This window comes from Ahaetulla prasina, chromosome 3, assembly GCF_028640845.1.
Source record: "Ahaetulla prasina isolate Xishuangbanna chromosome 3, ASM2864084v1, whole genome shotgun sequence".
NCBI classification, from domain to species: domain Eukaryota; kingdom Metazoa; phylum Chordata; class Lepidosauria; order Squamata; family Colubridae; genus Ahaetulla; species Ahaetulla prasina.
Window position 1 is genome coordinate 18,414,489 of NC_080541.1, and position 17,514 is coordinate 18,432,002.

The 17,514-nt window shown below is 41.3% G+C and overlaps 1 protein-coding gene across 2 annotated transcripts in view; it reads left to right on the plus strand.

Annotated features, from left to right (window-relative positions):
• WASHC5 (WASH complex subunit 5) overlaps positions 1–17,514 on the plus strand; it is a 47,677-nt gene that overhangs the window by 10,547 nt on the left and 19,616 nt on the right. For both annotated transcript variants that reach the window (XM_058179134.1, XM_058179135.1), the window contains exons 8-18: positions 238–351; positions 2,869–3,040; positions 4,471–4,598; positions 6,984–7,113; positions 8,212–8,324; positions 8,423–8,589; positions 9,095–9,170; positions 10,895–11,005; positions 13,433–13,573; positions 15,503–15,583; positions 16,876–16,977. In XM_058179134.1, coding sequence (XP_058035117.1) covers positions 238–351; positions 2,869–3,040; positions 4,471–4,598; positions 6,984–7,113; positions 8,212–8,324; positions 8,423–8,589; positions 9,095–9,170; positions 10,895–11,005; positions 13,433–13,573; positions 15,503–15,583; positions 16,876–16,977 — 1,335 coding nt within the window. The remainder of the gene's footprint in view (positions 1–237; positions 352–2,868; positions 3,041–4,470; positions 4,599–6,983; positions 7,114–8,211; positions 8,325–8,422; positions 8,590–9,094; positions 9,171–10,894; positions 11,006–13,432; positions 13,574–15,502; positions 15,584–16,875; positions 16,978–17,514) is intronic.

The window sequence follows — 17,514 nt, forward strand, 5'->3', positions numbered from 1 at the left end:
ATAAATCCACAACCATAGCTAGCCACATCCACAACCATGGCTAACCACATGCATAACCATGGTTAACCATCTCTAAAGCCATGTATAGCCATCATAGCTAATACTGCAACCATGGTTAGCCATCTCCACAGCCAACTAAACATAAATCTGTTTCGTGACGTGTGGATGGTTTTCTTTCCTCGTAAATGTCTGGACAACTGGAGTTTTCAGGGACTTTATTTTGGCTTCTGTTTGCAGGTTATTAGCATTTACATGGGAATATCAGTCAATCTGGGAGAGGCCTGGGAGCCATACAAGGCTGCCAAAACAGCTCTGAACTACACACTGGATCTTTCCAATGTTAAGGAGCAGGTAAGGAAATGTGAGAAATGAGATAAGTGAAGTTCTGTTGGAATCTGATTTTTTTTCATTAAACTTATCAACCTCTGTTGAGGTTGGGTTCTCTGTGGCTCAGACTGCTAAGACAGTCTGTTATTAACACAGCTGCCTGCAATTACTGCAGGTTCAAGTCCCAGCAGGCCCAAGGTTGACTCAGCCTTCCATCCTTTATAAGGTAGGTAAAATGAGGACCCAGATTGTTGGGGGCAATAAGTTGACTTTGTATATAAATATACAAATAGGATGAAGACTATTGCTTAACATAGTGTAAGCCACCCTGAGTCTTTGGAGAAGGGCGGGATATAAATGTAAATTTAAAAAAAAAAAACCTGTGATCTTCTTAGCAAATGTAAAGCTTTCTAAGGGCCCAGACTGTGATCACATGACAACAGAGGTGCAGCAATAGCAGAGGTGAAATGCTCCCTGTTCGGACCGGTTCGCCCGATCTGATAGCGATGGTGGCGGGTGGTTCAGAGAACCAATAGCAAAAATCCCCGCCCCCCCCCAAGCCCAGCTGAGCCGTGCAATCATCAGGTTTTATTTTAATTTTAAAAGCATTTTTTCTCCTTCGAAAAAATGCTTTTAAAAGTAAAAAAACAGCTTCGGATGATCGTGCGGCTCAGCTGGGATCGTCAGAGCCTTTTAAAAGTATTTTTTCTACAACCTCTTTGGCTGAAGAGGTTGTAGAAAAAATGCTTTTAAAAGGCTCCTCGGACGATCCCAGCTGGGTTGCCTGATCGTCAAAGGCTTGTTTTCTTTTAAAAGCATTTTTTTTTGCTTTTAAAAGAAAAAAAAGCCTCTGATGGATTAGGCAACTCAGCTGGGATCGTCAGAGCCTTTTAAAAGCATTTTAACAACTTCTTCAGCTGAAGAGGTTGTATAAAAATGCTTTTAAAAGTATAAAAAAAAAGTTGACCACGCCCACCCAGTCACATTACCCCCCCACCAAGCCACGCCCACAGAACCGGTAGTAACAAATTTTACATTTCACCACTGCCTTAAGGCCTTACTGTCTTGTTACCCTTGGCACCCTGAATTTGCACATACAAGTGAGGAAAGGAAGGAACACGCACTAATGCTGAGCTTCGTCAAGAAGGAGAGCATAGCAGATTTAAATGGGGGCATCTTCCCATGACTGTAGAACTACCTCAGAAAGACTTTAAAATGGGAGGGAAGGAAGGAAGGTCTCAGCCAGCCTTTGAGAAAGAATAGTAGATGCCTAGGTCCATAGTGTGATTAACTGTGGCTGAAATTTAATAAAAGAATCTGGACGAGATGTCTCAAGCCACTTTTGCACCCTTCGCGGGCTTATAAAACTCCTGAGGGACCATCTGTGCCCTTGTGGTAGATTCATTAGCAAGCTTCAGTCAAATGTACTTTTTTTTTATTTGCATTTATATCCTGCCCTTCTCCAAAGACTCAGGGTGGCTTACACTATGTCAAGCAATAGTCTTCATCCATTTGTATATTATATACAAAGTCAACTTATTGTCCCCAACAATCTGGGTCCTCATTTTACCTACCTTATAAAGGTTGGAAGGCTGAGTCAACCTTGGGCCTGGTGGGACTTGAACCTGCAGTAATTGCAAGCAACTGTGTTAATAACAGACTGTCTTAGCAGTCTGAGCCACCAGAGGCGGCTCACAACTCACAACTACTCTCTCCTCTTGAGTCCATTTCAAGGACTGATGACTTCATGGAAAATCTGTTGCTTGGCTTAGCAGCAGGATAAAAGTGATTGGATACTTACTTCTCCTAGGATACGTTTCAGCTCTCCAGGCAAATAAATATTAAATCTGAATGATGCTAATCTCACTGAAGAATCCCTTCAGTGGCATTATGTGGCAGAGCAGAAATAAAAGCGGAGAAATTAATTAAAATAAATCCTCCTGTCCTGTAGACATAATCCCTTACAGTCACCTACAGCTGAGACTGCCTAGTACTAATATATCCCATTTAAGCACTAACCGGATCTTACCCTGTTTCACTTTTTGAGACGAACCACAAACGGATTGCTGATTAGAAAAGAAACTCGCAAAGCAATTTTACCCGAACTAACATTGAACAAGAGAAAGAACGATTTGCTTCCGAATCCTGACAGGGAAATTTGGCAAAGATAAGATTTCTTCATAACTTGGAAAGTAACTTATTCCATTAGAATATGTTGAACATTTGCATTTTTTTTTTTTTTTACGTTTTGTAAATTAAGGGTTATCGTTTTTGTTCTTTAGGAGCAGCAGTAACATGTTTAAAAACTTAAGAATTTTAATAGTTTTGTTTAGGACCATTTATATCAGGAGTATGCACTTGTTACTCTCTGGGTATTGAAAACTACAATTCCCCAGGTGTGTGAGACAATTTAACCAAGCATGAAGGATGCTGGGAGATGTAGTTTTAGCCTTTGCCCACGAGGTTCTGAAATGTCCGTTTCATCCCTAGGGCTTTGCTGTTCCTCTGTTAATGCTAATGCTTTGATTTCTGCCTTTGAAGGCCAGCCGAGCTGCTGCCGTCACTGAGCGTGTTCACACCCAAGTGCAACAATTTCTTAAAGAAGGTTGTTTAAGAGAAGAGATGGTGCTTGACAACATCCCGAAACTGCTGAACTGCTTAAGGGACTGCAACGTGGCCATCCGTTGGCTGATGCTTCATACTGCAGACTTGGGTAAGAGGTGATGATGGTTTGTTGTACAACAAGTACGGAGAATCCATTTAGAAAAGGGAAGTTTGCAAGTCACCTTTTATTTTCATGCCCTAGTTAGAGACAGTCCCTTCTCAAATTCCCCTCGGTTCTGGGTCCAATCGTGGTCATAAGTGGAGGACCTGTAATTCATATGCAGTCTCCATATTCAGGATCTGTGCATGTTAGAAAACCCAACAAGGGAAGCCATGGTCTTCTGACCCCAGTTGGAATTTTTCAAAGGAATAGAAACTATTGCTCCTGATGAAAAATGTGATGCTGGTTTCACGTTGTCAGGGAATTGGGCAGGTGGTGTTCAAATGGAACAGGTCAAACTTGTGGTTTTATATAAATAAATATATTTAACATCTATATTTAGAGCATAAGGGACAAGGTGGCTCAGTGGCTAAAACGCTGAGCTTGTCGATCAGAAGGTCGGCAGTTCAGAGGTTCAAATCCCTAGTGCCGTGTAACGGGGTGAGCTCCAGTTACTTGTCCCAGCTTCTGCCAACCTAGCAGTTCGAAAGCACGTAAAGAATGCAAGTAGAAAAATAGGGGCCACCTTTGGTGGGAAGGTAACAGCACTCGTTGCGCCTTTGGCGTTAAGTCATGCCGGCCACATGACCACCCAGACATCTTCGGACAATGCTGACTCTTCGGTTTTGAAACGGAGATGAGCCCTAGAGTCGGGAATGACCTTGACCTATATTTAAAACAAGCAAGATAGGCACACCACTACATCATGAGGTGATTCATCAGGTAAATCACAGAACAGCATACAGAACACACAGAAGAAACAGGTGGGAAAAAGGGGGAAACTCTGGCATGAGACAGTGTAAATCCAGCATCCAATCATAACGTAGATTGTCTCGTGCCAGAGCCCATACTCTCCAACCAATCAACTCCAACTGTGTGTTCTGGCCCGTTACAGCCTTTACTGTTCCAGCTATTAAATACCTTAACACAAGTTCACTTCTATGTCTATGGCAGGGGTCTCCAACCTTGGCAACTTTAAGACTTGTGGACTTCAACGCCCAGAATTCTGGGAGTTGAAGTCCACAAGTCTTAAAGTTGTCAAGGTTGGAGACCCCTGGTCTATGGAGATTCTTAGTCATCCAGGTTTGTCCCAAAGGTGCTTTTTTTCAAGAGGCAACTGGACTTTCTGGTTTTTCTTTGAAGACATTTCACTTGTCATCCAAGAAGCTGTTTCATTTCCCATCATCCAGTCCGAGCTGAAGAAGTTTCTTGGATGAGAAGCGAAACATCTTCCCAAAAAAAAAAATCCCAGAAAGTCCAGTTGCTTCTTGAAAAAAAGCACCTTTGGGACAAGTTCACTTATAATAATTATTTTAAATAATTTGCTACCTCTCTTAAAAAAAAAAAAAAGCATGCCATCTTTTTCCTTCCCTCCCCAGCTTATGATCCAAATAACAAGCGTCTCCGCCAGATAAAAGACCAAGTTCTCACTGACTCCAGATTCAATCCCAGGATTCTTTTCCAGCTCCTCCTGGATACAGCCCAGTTTGAATTCATTTTGAAAGAGGTAAAATATACATATATCTGGGGGCTCATTTCTGAGGAGGGAGCGAGTGTGGCACAGTTCATTAGAAGCTATGGGTTGTTCCAAAGTGATAACATTTGAAAATTCAGATTTTATGCGATTTGGCTATTTATTTAGAGCATCGGAGAAATTGTTCTCTTGGGTCATAGATGTATCACTGCAAGAACCCAGTGAAAAAGCCTCATGAGTTCTTTTGTTTTCCTCAAAATCCTTGAAGGAGAATTTCATAAAATAAATGTTGTTGTTTTTTAAAGAGAGCCTGATCCTTTCATATTTTCTTGGAGAATTTTTGAAAAAATGTTTATCTTTAGGTATTTATTTATCAAATTTCTGTACCACCTATTATATTTGCATGACACTGGGCATTTTACAAATAAAACAATAAATCTATGCAGAGCAGGGGTGAAATCCTACCAGTTCGGACAAACTGTTAGGGATTATGGGCATCAGTTCGCCGAACCGGTAGTAATTTCCCCTCCTCGGCCCCCCCAAGCCTGGCTGGTTGCTGCTCACCTCTTCAGGCAGCTTGATATTCCACAGAATTCAATGTTAAATGCAGCATAAGAATATGCTAACTTTTCTCCCTCCATTCACAACAGAGCTGCTGCAGCCTGTCTCTTTAAGGTAGTCCCCAGGAGGGAGGGGGACGGGGGAGGGGAGCAGCTGGAATGGAGCCATTTTTGTGAAAGGCAGGAAAATGGGGAAGGGGATTTTCCTGCCTGTCATCCATTCCTCAATCTAAGCACAGAGTGAGGGAAGGATGGTAGGCAGGAATATTACCCTCCCCATTTTCCTGCCATTCGCGACAAGGAGTGGCTGGGCAGGAGGGCCGGTGAGGAGCCCCTCAATGTGAGTGAGGTCAAGTTGACCACGCCCACCCAGTCACATGACCTCCTCCCCAACAAGCCACGCCCACAGAACCGGTAGGGGAAATTTTTTAATTTCACCCCGATGCAGAGGTAGTCCCTACACTGCAACCATCCATTTAGCAACTTTCAAAGTTACTACAGTACTGAATAAAGTGATTTATGACCGGTTCTTGCACCAACAACCGTTGTATCGTCCCCATGGTCATGTGACCAGAATTTGGGTGCTTAGCAACCAGCATATGTTACGATTGTTTCAGCATCCTGGGATCATGTGATCTCCTTTTGTGACTCTTCCAGTTGGTGTCCCACAAGCAAAGTGAATGGGGGAAGCTGGAGTCACTTAATTATCATATGATTCACTTAACAACCAGGGTAATTCACCTAACAGGTGTGGCAAAATAAGGTTGCAAAATCAGTCATGACTCACTTAACAACCCCCTCACTTAGCAACCGACGTTCCGGTGTTAGATGTGGTCTACCTGTAAAAGCATAGTTAAAAAACAAAGTTAACAAAATATATGTATTTATCTAGAAGAGATTGAGATTTAAGCTAGGAGAAAATTTGACCTTGTTTTCATTTTATTTTTCTTGGTTATAGGTCTTTGATTAGTATTAGAGGGGCAATAAACGGGACAAAAAGTATGGTAATTAGATTTGATTAAACATTTTCCAGGATAAAGGGATGGAATAGGTTTTAAAAGAAAAGGGCTACTACAAAATTTGAAAAGGGGAAAATATTGGATAAATGGTATAATGAGAGGATGAAATTTGAAATATGTTTGAGTATGTACCCGACTGATACTTTTTTCAACAAAGATTTGTATGTTTTTTGTTTTTTTTTTTAAAACTTGTTTTAATATATATATATGTATGTATGTATGTATGTATGTATGTATGTATGTATCAAATTTATTTATTTTATTTTTTTATTTTATTTTAATTTGAATTTATATCCCGCCCTTCTCCGAAGACTCAGGGCGGCTTACACTATGTTAAGCAATAGTCTTCATCCATTTGTATATTATATACAATGTCAACTTATTGCCCCCAACAATTTGGGTCCTCATTTTACCTACCTTATAAAGGATGGAAGGCTGAGTCAACCTTGGGCCTGGTGGGACTTGAACCTGCAGTAATTGCAAGCAGCTGTGTTAATAACAGACTGTCTTAGTCTGCTGAGCCACCAGAGGCCCATTTTAACGTACGGTGAATCAAATAGAGTGCTTTTAAGTTTATTTGATCAACATTCTGACATATACCTCTTCTCCCTAATCCAATATTTTGAGTCATAGACCCAGCTCAGCAGGCTGACTTTTTGTGTCAGTGATTTCAATAGGACTTTCAGCGATTCACTGACATCCTTAAGTGCATCATTAGCAGCTTTGTGTTTTGGCCACTTGTCTTTTAATCTAAGCTTCCCAGAGGAGCTTTGGATAGTAAGATGGGTGGCATATACATTTAATAAACAAATCTGAGAAAACGTCTGTCTTTCCACTAGATGTTCAAACAAATGTTGTCAGAAAAGCAAACGAAGTGGGAGAGCTATAAAACGGAAGGATCCGAAAGAATGGCTGAACTGGCGGATGTCTTTTCAGGAGTGAAACCATTAACCAGAGTGGAGAAAAACGGTAGGCTGAAACAGAAATTCACTGCATTTATTTATTCGGGCATCCTGATTTTATTTTGCGTGTGTGGTTGCTTTTAGTTTTTAGCAGACGTGGCTATTGTCTTCATGCTGTTGGCTCTTCTTAAGAGGAGAAAAATGGAGGGCTAAATTTCTTCAGTGAATTAATAAAAGAGCAATGACGAATTGTGTTCAGTATTTATTTGATAGATGTGACGCTTGCTATTAAGACTTATGTCCTCTAGCAACATCTCCTGAAATATCGCAAGTTGAATCCTTTTTGTGGCAAGTGCATATTTAATAAATTAAGCATTTCTGGCAGTAAGATGGAAACATATTTCCATGCTTTTATGGAATAAGCAAAAATACATCTTCTTTCTCGAAGCTAAAAAAAAAAAGGGCAAGGATCTTGCCTCTGTATTTTCCCCCCACAAATCAGGCTTCTAAGTCTTGCATTGCTGTGGCACATAAAGATTAGTATGTTTGCAAATGAAAGAAAGCAATCCTCTAATTCCCATTTTTGCTTTTTTTTGTCAATATTTGGGAATGCAACGTTTGTAGACTGAGAGTTTAGGGGAGTTTCAGGGCCATTGACAGTCAGCCTGCCACCACAAGGTAGAATAGAACAGAATAGAATAAAATTTTATTGGCCAAGTGTGATTGGACACACAAGGAATTTGTCTTGGTGCATATACTCTCAGTGTACATAAAAGAAAAGATACGTTCATCAAGGTACAACACTTACAACACTTAATGATAGTCATAGGATACAAATTTAACACTTAATGATACAACACTTAATGATAGTCATAGACTACAAGTAAGCAACCAGGAAACAATATCAGTATAAATCGTAAGGATACAAGCAACAAAGTTACAGTCATAAGTGGAAGGAGATGGGTAATAGGAACGATGAGAAGATTAATAGTAGTGCAATATTTAGTAAATAGTTTGACGGTGTTGAGGGAATTATTTGTTTAGCTGAGTGATGGCGTTCGGGAAAAAACTGTTCTTGTGTCTAGCTGTGCTCTATAGCATCGTTTTGAGGGTCGGAGTTGAAACAGTTTAGGTGATTGTGTTATTCCTGTTCCTGCCTGAACAGAAAATCTGCAAGCTTGGTTTCGAGAGATCTCCAAGCAGATCATGTCTCTGAATTATAACGACTCCACTGCAGCAGGCAGGAAAACAGTGCAGTTGATTCAAGCTTTGGAAGAGGTAAGGAGGGAGTTCCTCGTCTATAAATATTTTCCTGGTGGAATAATACGATTGAAAACCTCCCCAGGGAATGAGTTCCATTCAAATACTTCATGCAGGTCCAGGAATTTCACCAGCTGGAGTCCAACCTTCACGTTTGCCAGTTTCTCGCAGACTCTCGTAAGTTTCTCCATCAAATGATCCGAACCATCAACATTAAAGAAGAGGTTTTAATCACCATGCAGATCGTAGGGGACCTTTCCTACGCTTGGCAGCTCATCGACAGGTACGGCAATACAGAGGCATTCGGAATTCTTCTTATCGATGCTGATTACAGCTAGTCCTCGACGTACCACCACAGTTGTGCCCAAAATTTATGTTGCGAAGGGAGACATTTGTGAAGTGAGTTATGTCCAGTTTTACTATCTTCCTTGCCACCATTGTTAAGTGAATCCTTGCAGCAATTAAGTTATTAACACGATTGTTAAGTGAATCTGGTTTCCCCATCCACTTTGCTTGTCAGAAGGTCGCAAAAAGTGATCCCGGGACTCCGGGACACTGCAACCGTCATAAATATGAAACCAGGTGCCATTTAAATCTTAAGCATGTTATGTCTGTTTTAGTCCTTACACTAATTTTTGTGTGCATCTTCCTATGCATTGCAGAAAACCACACCACTCATTTTTGGCAATTGTCAGAGGGCCACAAAACTATTTTCCCACGCTTGTGTCCTGGAATATTGGTTTCACTGATCATGACTTTATTTCTCCTCCCCTGCCTTCCCTTTCCAGTTTCACCTCTATCATGCAGGAAAGTATAAGAGTCAGCCCATCTATGGTAACCAAACTCCGGGCCACCTTTTTAAAGGTGAGGTTTGTTAGTATAACAGTATAACAATTTCAGCTTTTGGGAAGTCAAGTTGGGAAGACTTTATGGCATTTGGAGGGAGGAGGACTTATTTTTCTCCCTCTTCAAATCCTTTGTCTCAAGTTTACAATTGGATGTCCAAGACCATAAAGAATAGAATAGAATAGAATAGAATAGAATAGAATAGAATAGAATAGAATAGAATAGAGGGCCTCTGGTGGCTCAACAGGCTAATGCAGTCTGTTATTAACACAGCTGCTTGCAATTACTGCAAGTTCAAGTCCCACCAGGCCCAGGGTTGACTCAGCCTTCCATCCTTTATAAGGTAGGTAAAATGAGGACCCAGATTGTTGGGGACAATAAGTTGACTTTGTATATAATATACAAATGGATGAGACTATTGCTTAACACAATGTAAGCCGCCCTGAGTCTTCGGAGAAGGGCGGGATATAAATTCAAATTAAAAAAAAAAGAATAGAATAGAATAGAATTCAATTCTTTATTGGCCAAGTGTGATTGGACACACAAGGAATTTGTCTTTGGTGCATATGGTGCATATGCTCTCTGTGTACCTAAAAGAAAAGATACATTCATCAAGAATCATAAAGTACAACACTTAATGATAGTCATAAGCAATCAAATCATGCTAGGAAACAATAGAATAGAATAGAATAGAATAGAATAGAATAGAATAGAATAGAATAGAATAGAATAGAATAGAATAGAATAGAATAGAATAGAATAGAATAGAATTTTTTTTATTGGCCAAATGTGATTGGACACACAAGGAATTTGTCTTGGTGCATATGCTCTCGGTGTACATAAAAGAAAAGATACGTTCATTAATAATCAGAAGGTACAACACTTAATGATAGTCATAGGGAAACAGTCAATATAAACCTTAAGGATACCAGCAACAGGTTTACAGTAATACAGTCATAAGTGGGAGGAGATGGGTGATAGGAACGATGAGAAGATTAATAGTAATGCACAGTTAGTTACTAGTTTGACAGTATTGAGGGAATTATTTGTTTAGCAGAGTGATGACGTTTTGGGAAAAACTGTTCTTGTGTCTAGTTATTCTGGTGTGTAAAATGGAACATCCATTTTATTTGCGCATATTTCCAGAATGGAATTAGGCTTTGAAAAATAACTAAGGGTCTACCTGATCCAAGATACTTTCCACTTAAAAGTCCAAAGATGATTCCGTGGTCATGTGGCCAGCATGACTAAATGCCAAAGGTGCACGGAACGCTGTTACCTTCCCACCAAAGCTGGTCCCTATTTTTCTACTTGCATTTTTTACGTGCTTTCGAACTGCTAGGTTGGCAGAAGCTGAGACAAGTAACTGGAGCTCACCCCGTTAGGCAGCACTAGGGATTCGAACCACTGAACTGCTGATCTTTCGATCGAGAAGCTCAGCGTCTTAGCCACTGAGCCACCGCATCCACTTTCCACTTACATAATCATTATTTTCACTCTCATGCGCGGAAGTGTGAGGCTCAGTTTACACACCAAAGACAAAGCTTCCTTAGCCACATTTTGTTAAATAAGCTTCAAATGGCTGAGTTCATATAGTTAGTAGACTAAGCCACAAATCATGGTTTATAAGGCACAGTGCCTAGATTCATTCATTGCACTAAGCCACTAGCAAGAAAAAAACATATTGTAAGGTAAAGTATATGTGGGAACCTTCCTGACATCTCTGTCTCACTTACTTCCAGCTGGCTTCAGCTCTTGACATGCCCCTTCTTCGCATCAATCAAGCAAACAGTCCTGATCTTCTCAGCGTATCACAGTACTATTCTGGAGAACTGGTGTCCTATGTGAGAAAGGTGAGCAGGATCACTTTGGGGGAATATTTTTTCCCCTGTTACAAACTGGGAAAGTGTTGTGGCCCGCCAGCAGAGCTGGCAGCAGAGTTGAACAGTGAGGAGGCTGGGGAGGAACATGGCCCAGTCCTGGAGTCTGGGGACGGCTCGGATGAGGGCTCTGCATCGAAGGCAGAGAGGTGGCCATGGCCATCTGGTAGTTCTTTGCTGCCCCCCCGGAGTCTGACATCAGCGAGGAAGAAGAACAGCGTGAGCCCGTTCCCAGTGTGTGCATGTGCAGAGCTGCCAGACGGCAGGAACAATTAAGAAACAGGGTCAAATTGGGATTAAGGCTTGGAGATGATTGTCCCCTCCCATAAGACATAAGGGGAAGAGCGAACGGGACGTGAGCCTTTTAGAAAACAATTAGTTCATCTGGCCGATTCAAGATTTGCAAATTCTGTTTGTGAATCTGTGCCAAGTTTGGTCTTTCCCTGCGTCTGGAAATTAGCTCTTTGGCAGCATTCCACGTGAGATAGGTGGGTGTTGATAACCTTCCTCTGAAAGACTGTTATCAAGCCTTGCTGACTGTAAATGAATTAAAGAGGTTTGCTGGGACTAAGTTTGTGCTGTTTAATTTCTAAGGAAGTCTAGGTCAGAACAGAAAGACATTTTTCAAGCGTTCCCTCTGAAAGAACTTTACAGTAGACCATTGTTTCTCAGCCAGAATACAGAATAACAGAGTTGGAAGGGACCTTGGAGGTCTTCTAGTCCAACCCCCTGCTCCTTTACAATTCTGGATAAATGGCTGTCCAGTCTCTTCTTAAACACCTCCAGTGATGGACACATGGAGTTCCACTGGTTACTTGTTCTTACTGTCAGGAAATTTTTCCCTAGTTATAGGTTGGATCTGTAGACTTTCAGAGTTTCCCATTCTGATTGGGGAATTCTGGAAATGGAAATCCACACAGCTTAAAAATGGCTGAAGTAGAGAAATGCTTGTAGCAGGCTATCACAATTCAAGCTGAACCTCCGGGCCATTGTAGCCAGGAACTTTCTAGAACAGTGTGAACCTATGGCACGTGTGCTGGAAGTGGCATGTGAAATCATCCCGCGAAGAATGCGCGGCCTCGCTGGCTCTTATTCCATGTTCCTGTGATCGCACATGTGCCGGTCAGCTGGCCGTCATGCGTGCGGGAGCAGCGGAACCCGGAAGAGTGGCGTTCCATCATACATGCGCAGGCTGGCACCCAGCCTTCTGGGTTGACGTTGCACACATGCACGATGGCCAGCTGTTCGTAGGACGCACTTCCATGCCGGTATCCAGGTATTCGGGTGCCGGCTCATGCATGTGCGATGGACTGCCGCTCTTCTGGGTATCAGCGCGCACGCGAAAGCCAAAGGGGCCGCGCATATATTGCGGGATGGTTTTGCGTGCCACTTCCAGCACGCAGGTCAGCACACGGGCATGTCAAAGATTTGCCATCATGGTTCTAGACCTTTGAACCAAGGATAGTCTTCTTTATCGCAGCCCTAGAAGCCAGAAACAAAGTTGATTTGGATCTTCCTGCCCAAATCCAGCAATAAAAAACTGGAACAACAACTTAAGAATGTAAAGAGTAGTTGTGTAATCACTCAGCATTCAACCTGGGAACTTTTATAATGAGAATGTTCTCTATTTAAATCAATAAAGGTACATCTCTAGATAAAAATAAATAACTTTACTGGAGAAGGGAAATATAAAAAAGAAAAGGAAGGCAGTAAACACATATACCAAATTCTAAATAATATTGAGTTAAACAGTTTATTATATCCTGATGGGCAGAGGTGGGTTTCAGCAGGTTCTGATCAGTTCTGGAGAACCGGTAGTGGAAATTTTGAGTAGTTTGGAAAACCGGTAATAAAAATTCTTACTGGCCCCACCCCCATCTATTCTCTGCCTCCCAAGTCCCAGCTGATCAAGAGGAAATGGGGATTTTGCAGTATCCTTCCCCCAGAATGGGGTGGGAATGGAGATTTTACAGTATCTTTCCTCTGCCACACCCACTAAGCCATGCCACGGCCACCAAGCCACACCCACAGAACCGGTAGTAAAAAATTTTGAAACCCACCACTGCTGTTGGAATAAATCATACTTATCTATGTGGCTGCTGGAAAGCCAGTTTGGTGTATAAGTAGTCCTCGCTTAATGACCATTTGTTCAGTAACTGTCTTAAATTACAATGGCACTGAACAATTTATGACTCCCCCCCCCAATAAAAGATGAAAAAGGCTGTACAGGTGGGCGACAAAAGATAACTTTTGCTAATTCAGATCTCTCTTCATGCGATGCTTCCATGAGATGCTTCACTGTCATGCTAAAAACTAGAGGGGTGTCGCACCCCTGAGAGGAACTATTGTTTCACTAATCAACATTTTTGCATTTGTTTTATGTTTGTTTTTGGAGAAAAGGTTTTACAGATCATTCCGGAAAGCATGTTCACTTCCCTCTTGAAGATTATAAAACTGCAGACTCACGACATCATTGAGGTGCCAACTCGCTTGGACAAGGACAAGCTGCGAGATTATGCTCAACTTGGACCACGCTACGAGGTGCATCAAAGTTCACAGGGTTAGAGAGATTAGGGGAACTTCTGGAATTTGTATGAATTTTACAGACTCATGCTCAGGTTTGTTTGTCACCAAAGCCAGCCAGATGTCTTCAAGTGGTAGGATTTGATGGACATGGCCAATTCCCATTGTTTTTCCTAAGATCTCATTAAACCACCCAGACCATGAGGGATCCTTGGTACTCTCTCAACTCTAGTTGTTTTCTTGTAGAAAGGTCAGAGAACACCAAGGACCCCTCAATTCAGCCCTGAGCTACGAATAGAATAGAATACAATAGAAAAGAATACAATAGAATAGAATAGAATAGAATAGAATAGAATAGAATAGAATAGAATAGAATAGAATAGAATAGAATAGAATTCTTTATTGACCAAATGTCACACAAGGAATTTGGTGCCTCTGCTCTCAGTGTACATAAAAAGACAAGATACATTCATCAAGAATCATAAGGTACAATGCATAATGATAGTCATAGGGTACAAATAAGCAATCAAATCATACTAGGAAACAATATAAATCATAAGGATACAAGCAAAAAAGTTAAGAGTCATGCAGTCAGTCATAAGTGGGAGGAGATGGGTGATAGGAACGATGAGAATGCAGATTTAGTGAATAGTTTGACAGTGTTGAGGGAATTGGTTCCCTCAAGTTTATTGAGATGATGATGATGGTGATGATGATTATTAAATTAAATAATTGAGTTTATTGGTCCAGACCAGATGGCATTTTATAGATGCAAATGAAAGTTTTTCTGCAGATCAAAGAATGAGAGAATGAGGAGTGCCGCTTTTATGAGAGCTATATGCATGAATAAGCTCTCACATTCAGAATCAGGTCATTGATGTATCTCAGTTTTGTATCTAATAACCAGCTTTTAGAGGCAGGGAACCTTTCCAGGAAAGGTGGAAATCTGGGACTTCCTCCTTTCAAAGTCTCTAGATTAAGCTGAAGCGGTAAAATAAATGTATTTGACCCCCCACCATCCAATATACAGCTTCACCCACATATCCTTCTATATTCCAAATAAAATGAAGAAGCTGATCTGGTTTGTTAATTGTAAATGCTGGTAGAACAGTGTTAGGTAGTAAATCATCATCTATAGAGATTCTCAATCATCCAGATCATGGATGCTTTTTCCAAAAAGCAACTGGATTTTCTTGATGTCTTTCTTGATTTTTTTTTCTTTGAAAATGAACTGAAGAAGCTTCTTGGATGAGAAGCAAAATGTTTTCTAAGAAATAAACAAGTTCAGCTGTCTTTTGGGGGGAAAAAGCACCTTTGGGACAACCATGAGCTGGATGACCTGTAATAAAGAATGAATATTTATCAGGAAAACTGAAAGCTTGTTTCTGTCCCTCTTGTCATAAGGAAGTGACAGATGTTATTTAAAACAGAAAACTAAGGAGAAAAAATGTCTACGGAGATTCCTAGTCATCTGGGTCATAGTTGTCCCAAAAGTGCTTTTTCAAAAGGCAGCTGGATTTTCTTTCTTTTCTTTTTTTCCTTTGAAGACGTTCCGCTTCTCATCCAAGATGCTTCTTCAGCTCTGAAGAAGAGCTGAAGAAGCTTCTTAGATGAGAAGCGAAACGTCTTCAAAGAAAAACCAGGAAGTCCAGTTGCCTCTTTAAAAAAGCGCTTTTGGGATAAGGAGAAAAAAGTCCATGTGGTAAAAGAAAGAAAGCAGCTTCCTTATCAATGATGTTCTTTTCACCTGCCCAATGCTCTGGAGCAGGGGCCTCCAACCTTGGCAACTTTAAGACTTGCGGACTTCAACTCCCAGAGTTCCTCAGCCAGCTTCACTGGCTGAGGAACTCTGGGAGTTGAAGTCCGCAAGTCTTAAAGTTGCCAAGGTTGGAGACCCCTGCTATGGAGGTTCCTTCTAATGACCAACCTCTCCTCTCTTTCTCAAAGGTTGCTAAGCTTACACACGCCATCTCCATTTTCACAGAAGGCATCCTGATGATGAAGACGACATTGGTTGGCATCATCAAGGTAACGTTTTCCATGGCGGTGGACAAGAAAAACTGGAAACCCTGTCAGTTGCTCAAGTTAAATTTCATGAATTTGGGGATGGGTGTGGGCCCTGAGAAAACGACACAGTAGCATCGCCTGAAGGAATGGCAGTTTGAAGGCCGTTTTTCAACATATTTCAAGGGATATTTGTGCGCATGTCTGTTTCTTCAAATCAGTATTGACTCCCGGCGATTGCCTGGATTACCGTATTTTTCAGAGTATAAGACGCTCTGGACTATAAGACGCACCTACCCTTTTTGGTGAGGAAAACAAGAAAAAGAAATCTGCCTCCCAGCAATTTTGCCTCCTTGCAGCAAACAGCCTGCTTTACTTTCATTTTCGTTTTCAGCATAGATTGAGTAGCACAAGAAGAAAAAAATCTGCTCCCAGCAATTTACCTCCTTGCAGCAAGCAGCAGAGGCCCCCGCAAAACAGCTGAGAGTCGGGAGGCCAATCCAATGGACAATCAACTTGTGCTAATTAGGCTGTGCTGAAGCTGAAATGGGCTGCTGCTTCTTGCTACAAGGAAGTAAATTGCTGGGAGGAAGCAGCCAAAGGGTGGGGGCCAGTGGGTGGGCAGGGCTACATTCGGTATATAAGACGCACCTAATTTTTCACCTCCTTTTTTGGGGGGGGGGAAGGTGTGTCTTATACTCTGAAAAATACAGTAGTCCCTGCAGTTATAGCTACCACATAATCTTCAAAGGGGCCTTCATAAGTCCTCCATGATCAACAGAATAGGATGAAAAACAACCTCAAGAGGCATCTACTACCAAAATATTGAGGACGTAGCTGTTCTGCAAAGGTTTCGTCCCTTGGAGATGATCTTCTCTTCCTCAAGATAAAAGTGTTAGTTCAGCCATAACATAATTCTCAGGGTTGTCACAGAGAAGAGGGAGTCAAGCTATTCTCCAAAGCACCCAAGGGCAGGACAAGGAGCAATGGGTGGAAACTAATCAAGGAGATGCAACTTAGAACAAAGGAGAAATTTCCTGACAGTTAGAACAATGAATCAGTGGAACAACTTGCCTCCAGAAGTTGTGAATGTTCCACACTGGAATTTTTAAGAAGATGTTGGATAACCATTTGTCTGAAGTGGTGTAGGGTTTCCTACCTAAGCAGGGGGTTGGACTAGAAGACCTCCAAGGTACCTTCCAACTCTGTTATTCTGTTATTCTATTCTATAATAAGGAGTAGCAAAGACTTATCCAACAAATGGAAAGGCACATGAATTGGTGCATTATGATTTCTCTCTTCTATGGGTTTTCTAGGTTGACCCAAAGCAGTTGCTTGAAGATGGAATTAGGAAGGAGCTGGTCAAACGTGTGGCTTTTGCCCTACACCGAGGGCTCACCTTCAATCCTAGAGCAAAGGTACAAGGTGATCTAATTCCAATTTAGCTTAGCTCTTTGTTAGCATACCAACAGTTACAGTAAAATTCTCATCCTTCCTGGTTCCCCTTTTAGAAAGTAAATGCTTCAAGTCATCTGCCTACAGTTTCATTGGAATTCTTTATTGGCCAAGTGTGATTGGTCACACGCAAGGAATGTGTGAAAGAGAATTTCACACACACACAACCTCAAATTCTATTTTGGATTTGTGGGCAATTCTTGAAAAAGGTGATGGGGCAGGGATTTTATTTATTTATTTATTTATTTATTTATTTATTTAGTCAATCATATATAAGATAAAAGGTAAAAGTATAAACATAATTTGGATACATGAAAAGAGTAAGTAAAAAAGGAATAATAGGACAGGGACGGTAGGCACGCGGGTGCTCTTATGCACGCCCCTTACAGACCTCTTAGGAATGGGGTGAGGTCAACAGTAGACAGTTTAAGCTTAAAGTTTTGGGGGTTTGGGGAAGAAACTACAGAGTCAGGTAGTGCATTCCAGGCATTGACCACTCT